The sequence below is a fragment of the Rhincodon typus genome, chromosome 23, assembly GCF_021869965.1.
Source record: "Rhincodon typus isolate 14 chromosome 23, sRhiTyp1.1, whole genome shotgun sequence".
Classification (NCBI taxonomy): Eukaryota; Metazoa; Chordata; class Chondrichthyes; order Orectolobiformes; family Rhincodontidae; genus Rhincodon; species Rhincodon typus.
Genome location: NC_063354.1, coordinates 24,641,835 through 24,655,886, shown reverse-complemented (window position 1 = coordinate 24,655,886; position 14,052 = coordinate 24,641,835). Strand labels below are relative to the sequence as shown.

At 42.9% G+C, this 14,052-nt stretch overlaps 1 protein-coding gene across 1 annotated transcript in view; it reads left to right on the top strand.

Annotated features, from left to right (window-relative positions):
• The window catches only part of LOC109911752 (alpha-1,6-mannosylglycoprotein 6-beta-N-acetylglucosaminyltransferase B), an 828,291-nt gene that overhangs the window by 709,439 nt on the left and 104,800 nt on the right, over nucleotides 1–14,052 (top strand). The window contains 1 exon segment of the mRNA XM_048610932.1: nucleotides 4,633–4,763. Coding sequence (XP_048466889.1) covers nucleotides 4,633–4,763 — 131 coding nt within the window.

Genomic DNA, 14,052 nt, shown 5'->3' with positions numbered 1-14,052 from the left:
ACTTTCTGTTTAATAAATATGTTTGTCAGTGACTGTCTAGTGAAGACTCTATTGTCATTGAGAGTGATCACATCAGAGTTTGATAGAACTAATAGTCAAAAAACAGAAACAAGATCCCTATTTTTCTTTACGTTTTGTTTGTTGCCACTGCAAAGGCAGTAGATGCACTCACCATCCATGCAGTCGCAGTGCCAATGGCATCATTGCTGCAGGGTGCCTGGATCAAAGAATAGCGGCAATAAAGCAAATGTTTTCCAAATGTTGTAACTCAATCAAAATCCTGGTTTTGCAAGTTTGCTCACTGTCCCATTCACAACAATTATACACCTGGCTCTCAACTCCTCCTGCTTACCATCATATTGCTTCGTTGTTCACTATCACCAGGAGCAAGCCAGAAGGGAAGCGAGAATGGTGGGGGGTGGGCAAGGCAGTGAGGGGTTAGGATAGGGGCAACTGCAGTGGTAGCAACAGGTTGGTGAGCAGGCACTGAACAGGGAAGCAGAGTGCCAAATGAGCAGGAGAGTGGGACTCCAAACAAAAGCTCTACGTGGTGTGAAGGTGACAAACGTCCTTGGATATGATTGGCCCTGCACATGTGTATATGTGTGCAGTTAGCAGGGCAGGCAATGGCCTAGTTGTATTATTGTTAGACTATTAATCCAGAAACTGAACTAATGTTCTGAGGACCCAGGTTTGAATCCCGCCATGGCAGATGGTTGAATTTGAAATCAATTTTAAAAAATCTGGAATTAAGAATCTACTGATCATCATGAAATCATTGTCGATTGTCGGAAAAACCCATCTGATTCACTAATATCCTTCAGTGAAGGAAATCTACCATCCTTTCATGTCTGGCCTACATGTGACTCTCAACTGCCCTCTGAAATGGCTTAGCAAGGCATTCAGTTGTACCAATCGCTACAAAGTCTTAAAGAAATTAAACCAGATGGATCACCTGGCATCGACCGAGGCACCAGAAAAGAAAACGGCTGAAACAGCCCTGTCGACCCTGCAAAGTCCTCCTCACTAAGACCTGGAGGCTAGTGCCAAAATTTGGAGAGCTGTCTCACGGACTAGTTAAATAACAGCCTGACATAGTCATACTCATGGAATCATATCTTACAGACAATGTCCCAGACACACCATCACCATTCCTGGATATGTCCTGTCTCACTAGCAGGACAGAACAAGCAGAACTGGCAGCACAGTGGTATATAGTCAGGAGGAAGTTGCTCTGGAAGTCCTCAACATTGACTCTGGATCTCATGAAGTCTCTTGGCTTCAGGTTAAGCATGGACAAGGAAATCTCCTGCTGATTACCATATACCATCCTCCCTCAGCTGATGAATCGATACTCCTCCATGTCGAACAACACTTTGTGAAAGCACTGAGGATAGCAAGGGCACAAAATGTACTCTGGGTGGGGGATTTCAATGTCCACCACCAACAGTGGCTCATCAGCAGTACTATTGATTGAGCTGGTCGGGTCCTAAAGGACATAGCTGCTGGACTGGGTCTGCAGCAGGTGTTGAGGGAACAAACAGGAGGGAAAAACATACTTGACCTCATCCTTACCAATCTGCCAGCTGCAGTGGCATCTGTCCATGACAATATCAGTAAGAGTGACCACCGCACAGTCCTTGTGGAGACAAAGTCCCACCTTCACATTGAGAACAACCTCCATCGTGTTGTGTGACACTATCACCGTGCTAAATGGGACAGACTTCGCTCAGATCTAACAACTCAAGACTTAGCACCCATGAGGTGATGTGGACCTTCAACAGCAGCAGAATTGTACTCCAGCACAATCTGTAACCTCATGGCCCGGCATATCCCCCACTCAACCATTACCATAAAGCCAGGGGATCACGCTGGTTCATTGAAGTGGGCAGGGGGGTATGCCAGGAGCAGCCCCAGACATACCTGAAGTTGAGGAATCAATCTGGTGAAGCCACCAAACAGGACTACTTGCACACCAAACAGCATTAACAGCAAGTGATAGACAGAACATAGCGATCCCACGACCAATGGATCAGATCTAAGCTCTGCAGTCCTGCCACATCCAGTCGTGAATGGTAGTGGACAATTAAACAATTCACCGGAGGAGGATGCTCCACAAATATCCTCATCCTCAAGAGCCCAGCTCATCAGTGCAAAAATTAAGGCTGAAGCTTTCACAGCAATCTTCAGCCAGGAGTGCTGAGTTGATGATCCATCTCGGCCTTCTCCAGTGGTCCCCAACATTTCAGGTACCAGTCTTCAGCCAATTCAATTCACTCCATATGATATCAAGAAACGGTTGGAGACGCTGGATACTGCAAAGGCTATGGGCTGTGACAACATTCCAGCACTAGTACTAAAGTCTTGTGGTCCAGAACTTGCTGCTCCCCTAGTCAAGCTCTTCCAGTACATTTACAACACCGGCATCTACCCGACAATGTGGAAGATTACCCAGGTATATCCTGTACATAAAAAGCAAGACAAATCTAACCCAGCCAATTGCCGCCCAACAGTCTACACTTGATCATCAGTAAAGTGATGGAAGGTGTTATCAACAGTGCTATTGAGCAGCGCCTGCTCAGCAATAACTGCTCAGTGATGCCCAGTGTGGGTTCCGCCAGGGCCAATCAACTCCTGACCTCATTACCACCTTGTTTCAAACATGGTCAAAAGAGCTGAATTCCAGAGGTGAGGTGAGAGTGACCACTCCTGATACGAAGGCTGCAAACAACCGAGTGTGGCATCAAGGAGCCCGAGCAAAACCAGAATCAATGGATATCGTGGGCAAACTCTCTGGTATTGGAGCCATTCCTGACACATAATGTTGGATTGTTGGATGTCAATCATCTCAGCTCCAGGACATCTCTGCAGGAGTTCTTCATGGTAACGTCCTTGGCCCGACCATCTTTAGCTGCTTCATCAATGACCTTCCCTCCACCATAAGGACAGAAGTGGGGATATTCGCCGATGATTGCACAATGTTCAGCACCATTCGTGACTCCTCAGATACTGAAGCAGTCCATGGTCAAATGCAGCAGGATCTGGACAATATCCAGACTTGGCTGACAAGTGGCAAGTATGTTCGTGCCACACAAATGCCAGGCTATGACCATCACCAATAAAAGACAATCTAACCACCGCCCCTTGACATTCAATGGTGTTACTGTCACTGAATCTCACTACCAACATCCTGGGGTTACCATTGACCAGAAACTCAACTGGACTCACCACATAAACACAGTGGCTACAAGACCAGGTCAGAAGCTAGGAACACTGCAACGAGTAACTCACCTCCTGACTCCTCAAAGCCTGTCCACCATCTACAAGGCACAAGTCAGGAGAGTGATAGAATACTTCACACTTGTCTGGATGAGTGCAGCCCCAAAAACACTCAAGAAGCTTGACTATCTGTGTGGAGTTTGCACATTCTCCCTGTGTCTGCGTGGGTTTCCTCCGGGTGCTCCGGTTTCCTCCCACAGTCCAAAGATGTGCAGGCTAGGTGGATTGGCCATGCTAAATTGCCCGTAGTGTTCAGGGATGTGTAGATTAGGGGGATGGGTCTGGGTGGGATGTTCTGAGGGTCGGTGTGGACTTGTTGGGCCGAAGGGCCTGTTTCCACACTGCAGAGATTCTATGATTCTATGAACCATCCAGGACAAAGCAGCCCGCTTGATTGGCACCACATCTACAAGCATCCACTCTCTCCACCACTGACGCTCAGTAGTAGCAGTGTGTACTATTTACAAGATGCATTGCAGAAGTTCACCAAAAATCTTCAGACAGCACCTTCCAAATCTACAACCACTTCCATCTAGCAGGACCAGGGCAGGAGATATATGGGACTACCACCACCTTCACATTCCCCTCCAAGCCACTCACCATCCTGACATGGAAATATATTGCCACACCTTCACTGTTTCTAGGTCAAAATGCTGGAATTCCCTCCCTAATGGCATTATGGGTCAACCCACAGCAGGAGGAATGCAGTGGTTCAAGAAGGGAGCTCACCACCACCTTCTCAAGGGCAACTAGGGACAGGCAATCAATGTTGGCCAGCCAGCGACTCCCACATCCCACAAATGAATAAAACAATCCCAGCTCCAGCCATACTTTTGATGACATCAGTGGTGCCAACTTTCTCTGCCTGTGTGATGACAAGAGATAGACCATTTTTTCACAAGAGCAAACAAGCTGTTTTCTTAAATATACAGTGGAATAGATTTCTCCATATTTTGGTCTTGATTTTGTTGGGAATTTTACATTTACAAGTGATTCCTCTAGGCTATTCAGTACAAAATTACAATGATAACTTATTACAAACTGCATATCATGGTACTTTGCAGGGTAGTGTAAAAATGTTTATGTCTACAGACTTAAAATTTAAAAAATGCAGCTAAATAATACAAATTGAAAATTATTTTACTTTTTAAACATTTTAGTTGCTATGAGGAATATCTATGTGACCTAGTTTGCGACTCTAAAGCTGAATGATTACAATAAAGCTAGATATAAACTGATAAAAAAAATTCTGTATTTTGCATGTAATCCCATTTTCATTGTTCAGATTCAAACAATTTTAAAGTTCTGTACAGTTGTTTTCTAACACAATGTGTGTAATTTGTTTCTTGATAGCACATAGTCCTGACAACTCATTTATGGGTTTTGTTGCCGAGAAACTGAACAATACTGAGAAAGAGGCTATTCAATCAAGCAAGGTCAACAATATGGCAGTTGTGTATGGAAAGGATGCTAATATGTGGAAGGTAGGAAGAACTTTATTTATGGTTACTATATTTCACTACGATCCTGACTCTGATCATGGAAACTAAAAGGTCAGAGAAAATGCATTAAAATGATTCAAAAGAATGTTGTACTAAATTTGACAGCACCCTAAACTGTGCATGGATAAGCACATAATTAATCCACGCCTGGTGATTGCTACATATCAGCAAGTGAATACAGGTTTGAAATGATTTCATATCCAAAGAGCAATAAACATATTGTTAATTAGCTGGATACCTGAGTAGGGTTAAGCACTGTTACAAAAAGCCAATATAACTTGGAGAAGAGGTGCATTTTGACCAGTACAGGTGCTGGGAGTATTGCAGAATCTAACTTTAAAAAGACAGAAGAATGGCATAACTGTGGGATTCTGGTTTGCAAACAGTTATTTTCTGATTTTCAAGTAGTTTGAATCACTCCCAGATCCCTGGTTCCAGACAATGGCCTTATTTAGGGAATGTGAAATGAAGAGGAAGTTGACAGATGTTTCAGGGCAAAAAAAATTGCTGTGTTTATTTAAAATACGAAGGTAATTACAATACAAGAAAGTAGGCAATGCAATAAATCAATGAAATTGACATTATCAATACACAGAAGAACAGTAGTACTTTAAATATACTAGTAACTAGATAACCACTATTGGAACACTATCCTACTGATACATGGGAAACACACTCTTTAATAAGAATCCCTACCCTTGGGGTCCCAATGCACTTTCACTACACACCTTCCACCCCACTGCTGGATAGGTCAGAAATTTGGTGTTTATGCTCACCACTCAAAACGCGATATTGAAGTGTGCAGGGTTGCTGAGGTTCTTGTCATTGGTTCTCTTGGTTCAGAACAGGCCCGTGTCTGGAAGCACTTGTTTGGATAGCATTCCGTTGTACTCCCCACCTTTCGGATGTCCAATGGTGCTCTTTGTTTGGCTTCCCGATTCAGCTTCTCTGTTACCTCTCAAGTCGGCTTCCCAGGTCTCGCTTTGGAAGCTGCATGTTGGGGTGGAAGCCTGTGGGGAAGATGTTCATACGTAAACTTGCTGTAGAAAAAGGCAACACTCTTCAGGTCAGATCAGGACTGGCAGTGTTGTTGACTGTGGGCCCTGTTGTCTCTGCTCACATCTGTGGTTTTCATTGAGCTCTTGATGTCTTCTTCTGAAGTTAATTGGCTTCCCAATGGTTAGAGTATGTGTGAATGAGGTTTGATCAAGGTTCAATGTCCAGTATCTCTGTAGGCCGAGGCGTAAAAGCTGTCTCAGGCAAGGATCTGTTGGTTTTGGTCAATTGTTCTCACACACACACACACAAACACACACACAGACAGAGAATCTCCCACACATCTCTCTCACACACACACACACACATGTAAATTTATGGGGTGAATTTGCATTTGCAGATATATTTTATTTTGTTCAAAAAGCACATGCACAATTTATAGACAGTCAGTCAATGTGGCGTTTTATAAATTCCTACTTTAGACATAAGACCAATCTGACTCCAAACCAAAACACAAACAGATTCTAACCAAGGCCTTACACCTAACATGCATTGTCTGACCTAAAAGGTCACCTTTTCTTTACACTGATAAAACCTATAGTTCTCTCAGGACAGTGACTTTAAAGGAATTCAGGGATATACATATACTCATTAATCAATTAAAACCCTCTAACTGATTAAAAATTTAACAGCATTTTAGGTTTGTTTAATGCATCCTCATCAGTGGTGTGGCCTTTTGATCTTTTACTTAAAAATTCTATGTCTGGTGCTACCTCTCTCATTAACACCTGAAGCTCTTGTGATTTCAAATAAATCTGTTGGACTATAACCTGTTGTCATGTGATTTCTGACCAAGCTATTAGACACAACAAGTGATGCCTGGGTAGATTATATGGAAAGGAAGAGAACAGCTTTGTATCTGTGGGAGAACAGGAGGCCTATTAGAGCCACACTCAGAAGCCAGTGAGAGCAGTTTGTTGTGGAGGATAATTGCAGAAGTCAAGCCTCAAACACTGGGATGTAGTGACACAAGTAGTTCAAGGCCTCACAGAAGACGTCAGGATTGGTGAAATACAATTCAAATCCATAAATGATGGGATCACCATCAGTCTCATACACTGTTCCAATCAGTACAGCCTAATCATTCATGTATCAACCATTTCTGTCAGTTGGGCATATACTTACCAACTATATGCTGTACTGTAGCCTTACACACTGAGCATTGCTGTAGGCCTCACACCCACATCCCCATGCATACTTGCACATGCTGCCTATTATTCTCCCTTTGCAGCTACATGTGATAAAACTGGTACCAAAGCAGCACTAGAAAATGTTGTCATTTCTTGCAGAATATGGGAAAGCACAACTAGAGGACAACTAGAGGCAGCAGGAAGAATCTGGCAGACAGTGGAGGAACAAAATGGTGATTACAAAGATACCCGTGCATTCATTATCACAAAAATTGATACAAGGCTGATTTTTTTGCAGGGATTGAAAGGCTTTCCATCTTTGCCAAAATGGTGCCAGTGACCCTATTCCAGAAGTACCATCCCAAACCTGGCACCCATGAGGGTGTGAGCAGCTGGTGCTGCTAGTTTGCACATCGTGATTTAGGAAGGCTGTTGCAAATATCTCTGATACCCATCTCTGATACCTGTCTCCCCTTCCTGGGGCTCTCTGTCTCCATCTCTGGCAAACACCTGGAAACTGATATCTATTTCAAGCCCACCAACTCCCACAGCTACCTAGAATACACCTCGTCTTACCAACCCCCCTGCAAGAATGTCATCCCCTATTCCCAATTCCTTCGCCTCTGCCACATCTGCTCCCAAGATGAGGCATTCCCCTCCCGGAAATCCCAGATGTCCTCGTTTTTCAAGGTCCGCAATTTCCCCTCCACAGTGGTTGAAAACGCCCTCGACCGCATCTCTCAATTTCTCGCATATCAACCCTCACAGCCCCTCCCCGCAATAACAACAAAGACAGAATTCCCCTTGTCCTCACATATCACTCCATCAACCTCCGGATCCAACGCATCATTTTCCGCCACTTCCGCCACCTGCAATCTGACCTCACTATCAAGGATATATTTCACTACCCACTGGGATCTGCTTCCTGGAGGGACCACTCTCTCCGTGACTCCCTCGTCCGCTCCACACTCCCCTCTAGCCCCACCACCCCTGGCACTTCTCCCTGCAACCGCAGGAATTGCTACACCTGCCCCTACACCTCCCCCCTCACCTCCATCCCAGGCCCCAAGAAAACCTTCCACATTAAACAGATGTTCACCTGCACATATACTAATGTGGTATATTGTATCTGCTGTTCCCGATGTGGCCTCCTCTACATTGGGGAAACCAAGTCGAGGCTTGGAGACCGCTTTGTGAAACACCGATGCTCAGTTTGTGACAAATGACAACACCTCCCAGCCGCAAACCACTTCAACTCCCCCTCCCACTCCTTGGACGACATGTCCATCCTGGGCCTCCCCCATTGCCTCAACGATGCCGCCCGAAGGCTGGAGGAACAGCACCTCATATTCCGCTTGGGAAACCTGCAGCCCAATGGTCTCAATGTGGACTTCACAAGCTTCAAAATCTCCCCACCTCCGACCTCATCCCAAGACCAGCCCATCTCGTCCCCACCTCCTTGCCCTGTCCGTCTTTTCTCCCACCTATCCACACCTCCCACCTCACTGACCAACTCCCATCCCAACTCCCTACCTACGCTCACCTTTACTGGTTTCAACCCCGCCTCCTTGACCTGTGAATCTTCTCTCCACCTATCTGCTCCTCTATCCACCTTTTACCATAGCCTCCCCCTCTCTCTATTTATTTCAGAGTCCCCTTCCCCTCCCCCATTTCTGAAGAAGGGTCCAGACCCGAAACGTCAGCTTTCCTGCTCCTCTGATGCTGCCTGGCCTGCTGTGTTCATCCAGCTCCACACCTTGTGATCTCAGACTCCAGCATTGGCAGTTCCTACTATCTCTGTTGCAGATATGGAATTATGTTTAAGTGGATCCACTTTTTTGCCAATGCAATGTTCAAGACATGACTTGTGGGCCTTACGCTTCTCAGGCGAAGGATTTACTTTACCTTATCGGAGTTCTTTGACAGGTCAGGGTGCTTTTGGATAATTTTAGGGCTGTCTTACAGAGAGGGAAGGTGCCTTATGGGAGGGGCCATGTGCCTTTGAGAATTATTACAATTTTTAAAAATAGACATAATTGGCAGAATCTTATAGGGGTCTGAGCAACATAGGCTATGATGACACATCAAGCAACAAGATTGACAAGGCCCATCTTGACATCTGGATTGACATCACACCATCTTTCATGCATTTCAGAAGTGGCATTGTTAGATTCTTGTTAGAGAGCAGCAAGCTGCCAAAAGCTTTCTGGTTAATCTTTATTGTCTCTTAGCATACCCTATCCCAACTGGCAGCTGATCCAGGCATTGTCAGATATAGAGAACGTTTCCTTGCCTCAGCTCTGCCTCAACTTTGAAATTGTAGTAACATTCAGAAGCACCTCTAACATGTTGAATTTCCCTTTACTGACCTTGCTTCTTATTTATGCATGCCTGTACACGGGCACAGATTTTGAAGCCACAAAATAATGCTCATTGTGAAAGATTTTCACAAAACAGATATTATTTAATTGATGGGCAGAGCAAATGCTTTGACTGTTTCAACACAAAAAGTCATTATCACTGCTGTTTCTACAATACTCTGCAGCATTGCAGGAATGATTTCTTGAATGTGCTCCTGTAATAAAGAGCCTGGCCCATCACTTCCAGCAGAATTTATTACTGCTAAGTTATTTCCCCTAGTTTTACAAATGCCCATTTCTTGTTTTCAAACCCAATAGCTATTAAAAATGATGAATAAATCAGATTAATTTATCTGGCATTAATAGATTTGTAGTTGGTTCAATAGTTTCTCATAGCTTTTGAATTTATTTATGGCTGTATCTGCACAGACACTAATGAAAAATTCTTTTCAGATTTAATCACTCTCACTCAGTTAGCAGGAATGCTTTCTTTACCTAAAGCTTGATTGATCTCCTGTTTGACTTACTGTGATTCAAACACAATTTAATTAAAAAAAACTCAAAATAAATCTTGCTAAGCTATTTTACACTTTAAGATATTACATTTCTTCATTGGGAACAGAAAAACATAAGACAGTGGAGAGGTCATTCGTACCTTGATCCTGCTCCTTCATTCAATTAAATCACAGAAGACCTGTATTCTGACTCCATCTGCCCTCCTGGGTTTCATTACACTAAATACCTTTGCCTAATGAAAATATATTTGACTCAGTTTTTAAATTTTCTGTTGGAGTAGCGTCATTAGCTTTTTGGAAAGAGAGTTTGAAACTTCCACTGCTCTTTGTGTGAAGAAATGTTTCCCAACACAACTGCACTTGTCTAACAAATACAATTCTGCTTTGATTCCGTAGTGCAATACTCAATAGAAACATCGAAAATAGGTGCAAGTGTAGGCCATTCAGCCCTTCAAGTCTGCTCCATCATTCAATACGATCATGACAGATCATTCAACTCAGTACCCCCTATCAGCTTTCTCCCCATATCCTTAGATCCTTTAACCTTAAGAATTACATCTAATTCCTTCTTGCAAGCTTGAAATAACATATGGAATTCAGAGCAAAGTATTATTGACTGGTGATCTGTGTTGCAGAGGTACATGATCTTCTTCCAGTGATTTTCTGATGGGGATCTTTGAGTTCTCTGGACCTCATCATTGTCTTCTTGATCTCAAGGAGGGTGACTAAGGACAGGCCCTTGCAAACAGTTGGCCTGTTTTTGTCATGGGACTTGAATGTCATGGATCCCAGGGATGGAATATCCAAATCATTTCTAAAATACATTTGTCATCAGTTAAATGAATCATTCTACTTGCCACTTCTGTAAGTGCATATATTTCAGTGGGCAAAGTGGAAGGATATTTACACCTGCACTGGCATTCCGCTTTGCACACTGTGCTCATCCTTCATCTGTGAGCATCTAATCTGGACAGTAGCAAAGAGTTTTGTACATATGAGTTTGTCAGTATGATTTTGATGTTCATCCTGCTGAACGCCAGTTCACTTTATAGTTTCAATCAGATCGTCCCTATCACCTGACTCTGCAGCTTGGCTAGACATTTTATGGGCCTTTCTTGCCATTATTTAGTACACCCTCTTGCTTCCTTGGAATGATTCATCAGTCTGGCTTTTTGATGTGGCATTCTCTGATGTTGAATCAGTTGTTCTCTTGTGCCACATGTCGTGCATATAGCACGAAAACCTGAACATTATCTATGTTCATGTATATGTCTGCACCATCCGCATTGCCCACCAGGCTTGCCTTGGCTATCATGCAAATGGTGATTAGATAATGCATAGACTGCAGATTCTGTCTACCCATTCGTATTGCTTGATCTGTTCTGTAGCAGTGCTACTATGGCTTTACCTCCGGGTTATCTATTTACATTGCTTCTTATTGGGGTATAGGCTAGCACAACGTTGATTGTTCTGTCAGCAAGTTCTCTGGCCATGAAGTGGCAATGATGTCTTTTGTCTCAACATGTACTTACAAAGTGATCAATTGCTTTTGTTGTAGAATGCCTAAAAGACTTGAATTCCAAACAATATATTCTGAGATTCACTCATAAATGATCCTCTTGTCTTGATTATATTTCATCTGGATTTTTCGGATGGTCTAAGTATTCAGTCTGTAGAGGCCTTCAATTCCTATAATAATTCTAATTTTAATGATTTGTTTATCTGGTTCAGAAATTTTGAATTGGATAAAACATTGTTTGACATGTTGTCAGAACAAAGTAAATTCAAATATGGTATCAGTTGTCTTCCCCAAGTTAGTTTTAGTTGTCTCGGGGCAGTGACCTGAAAGAAAATCTGGGATTTGCATATTAATCCTTTCTAACTGATTAAAGATTTAACAGCCATCTTAGGTTTGTTCAATACATTCGCATCAGTTCTATGACCCTTTGATCTTTTGCTTATAAATTCTGTGTCTGATGTGCCACCTCTCACATTGACACCCAAAGAACGAGTGAGACTCCAAAAGCTTGTGTCTTCAAATAAATCTGTTGGACTATAACCTGGTGTCATGTGATTTTTGACCTTGTCCACCCCAGTCCATTACTGGCACCTCCACATCATGATTACCTGATCACAACTTACTGCTTAATGCAGTAGTAGTGCTGCTGAGTTTTCTATTTTACAGGGTTAGTAAAACCATGAAAAGCTCTCAGAAAGGCTTGCTGTAGCTGTTAGAAACTGTTACTGAATAGATAGATACTCTTTTCCAACCCAGTCTACAGATTTTACATTCAGCAACAATTATCTCCTCGGTTTGTGACATCTGCTGAAAGTGATGTTCAAACCAATCTCTGCTTGTAAGTTTGGCTCCTGAATAAACATAACAGCAGATAGGTTTTACTAGTTAAGCTCTTCCAGCTTTGAAAATGTCACTGGGACCCAATGCCAGCTGGCTGGAACAAGGTGTGATTCCAAAACAAGATATGTGTATAAAATTCTGACAAACAACAGAATTATTACACATGCTGAATCTTTTGATTGTTGTTTTCCTTCTATACTCAGTTCTATATTCAGCTGGATATGAAATGATACAGGCTTGTGTATATTAGAATGAAATCATCAAAATCATTCTGCAAACATAGAGTCTGAGCCATAGTGTCATACAGCACATAAACAGACCCTTCGTCTAACTTGTCCATGCCGACCAGACATCCCAATCTCACCTAGTCCCATTTACCAGTATTTGGCCCACATCCCTCTAAACTTTTCCGATTCATTTACCCATCCAAATGCCTTTGAAATATTGTAATTGTACTCACCTCCACCACTTTCTCTGGCAGCTCTCCATACATACACCACTCTCTGTGTGAAAAAGTTACCTCTCAGGTGTGTCTTAAATCTATCCCGTCTCACCTTAAACCTATGACATCTAGTTTTGGACTCCCCCACCCAAGGAAAAAGACCTTGGCTATTCATGCTATCCATGCCCTTCATGATTTTATAAACCTCTATAAGTTCACACCTCAGCCTCCGTCACTCCAGGGAAAATAGCCCCAGCCTATCAGCTCTCTCTATAAGTCAATCACTCCAGTCCCTGCAACATCCTTGTGAATCTTTTCTGCACCCTGTCAAGCTTGACAAAATCCTTCCTACAGAAGGGCGAACAGAATTGCTCGCAGTATTCTAAAAGTGGCCTCACCAATGTCCTATACAGCCACATATGATGTCCCATCTCCTATAGTCAACGTTCTGACCAATGAAGATAAGCGTATCAAATGCTTTCTTCATCACCCTGTCTACCTGCGACTCCACTTTCAAGGAACTATGCACCTGCACCCCGAAGTCTCTTTGTTAGGCAATATTTCCTGGGGCCCTACCATTCATTGTATAAGTCCTGCCCCGATTTGCCTTACCAAAATGCAACACCCTGATACAGAAGGCGTACTTAAAAATAAAAAATCTTCAGAAACCACCTGTTGCCATTATGTTGCCTTCTTTTAGATGTAAACAAACAAATCACATAGATTGATGGAACAATAATCCGGGTTCTTTATTTGAAAATAAAGCTATGTAAAATGTTATTGGGAGACAATGCACTCTTCATCTGACCTATATCCATTGTCCTTCAGACTGCCCAACAGGTCATGTGATCAATAATTGATAGTGGATTACATTATATCCCTTAAAGGTGAATGTATATCATATTGTAACAGCACTCTCTCTCTGACTATACCTTCTATCACAGCATGCTGCTCTGTCGAAGTTCAAATGCCTCTGATTAACCTACCAACTCATTCACCATCCTTAATTGGATGGCAAGCTCCAGGCCAATTAAAGAGACACCCCTGTTTCCTGGAAGTTGTTTTGGCAACTGGGAACGATCTTGAATTATTTCCTGCTCCTGCAGAATGGACGTGCACCTTGAGCTATTAGCCCACATTTTGAAGTTTACTGTCGCTGATAATTTTTGCATGAACTTTTGACTGGTCGTCTATGCTTATTAGAAACTCTTTTCAGTCCAACAGCCTCCACAGATGATATTACGAGAAGAGTGAGTGAGCAATAGCTTCAGCCAATCTTACTGAAGAATCTTTACTGAGACAGAGTGGAGACAGGGGTTATTTTGTTGAAAGGATGAAAGCTGACACTGAATGTGCGTTGTGCTTTTCAGGCACACCTATTTGCAAATTTGGTTTCTGCACACAATTTT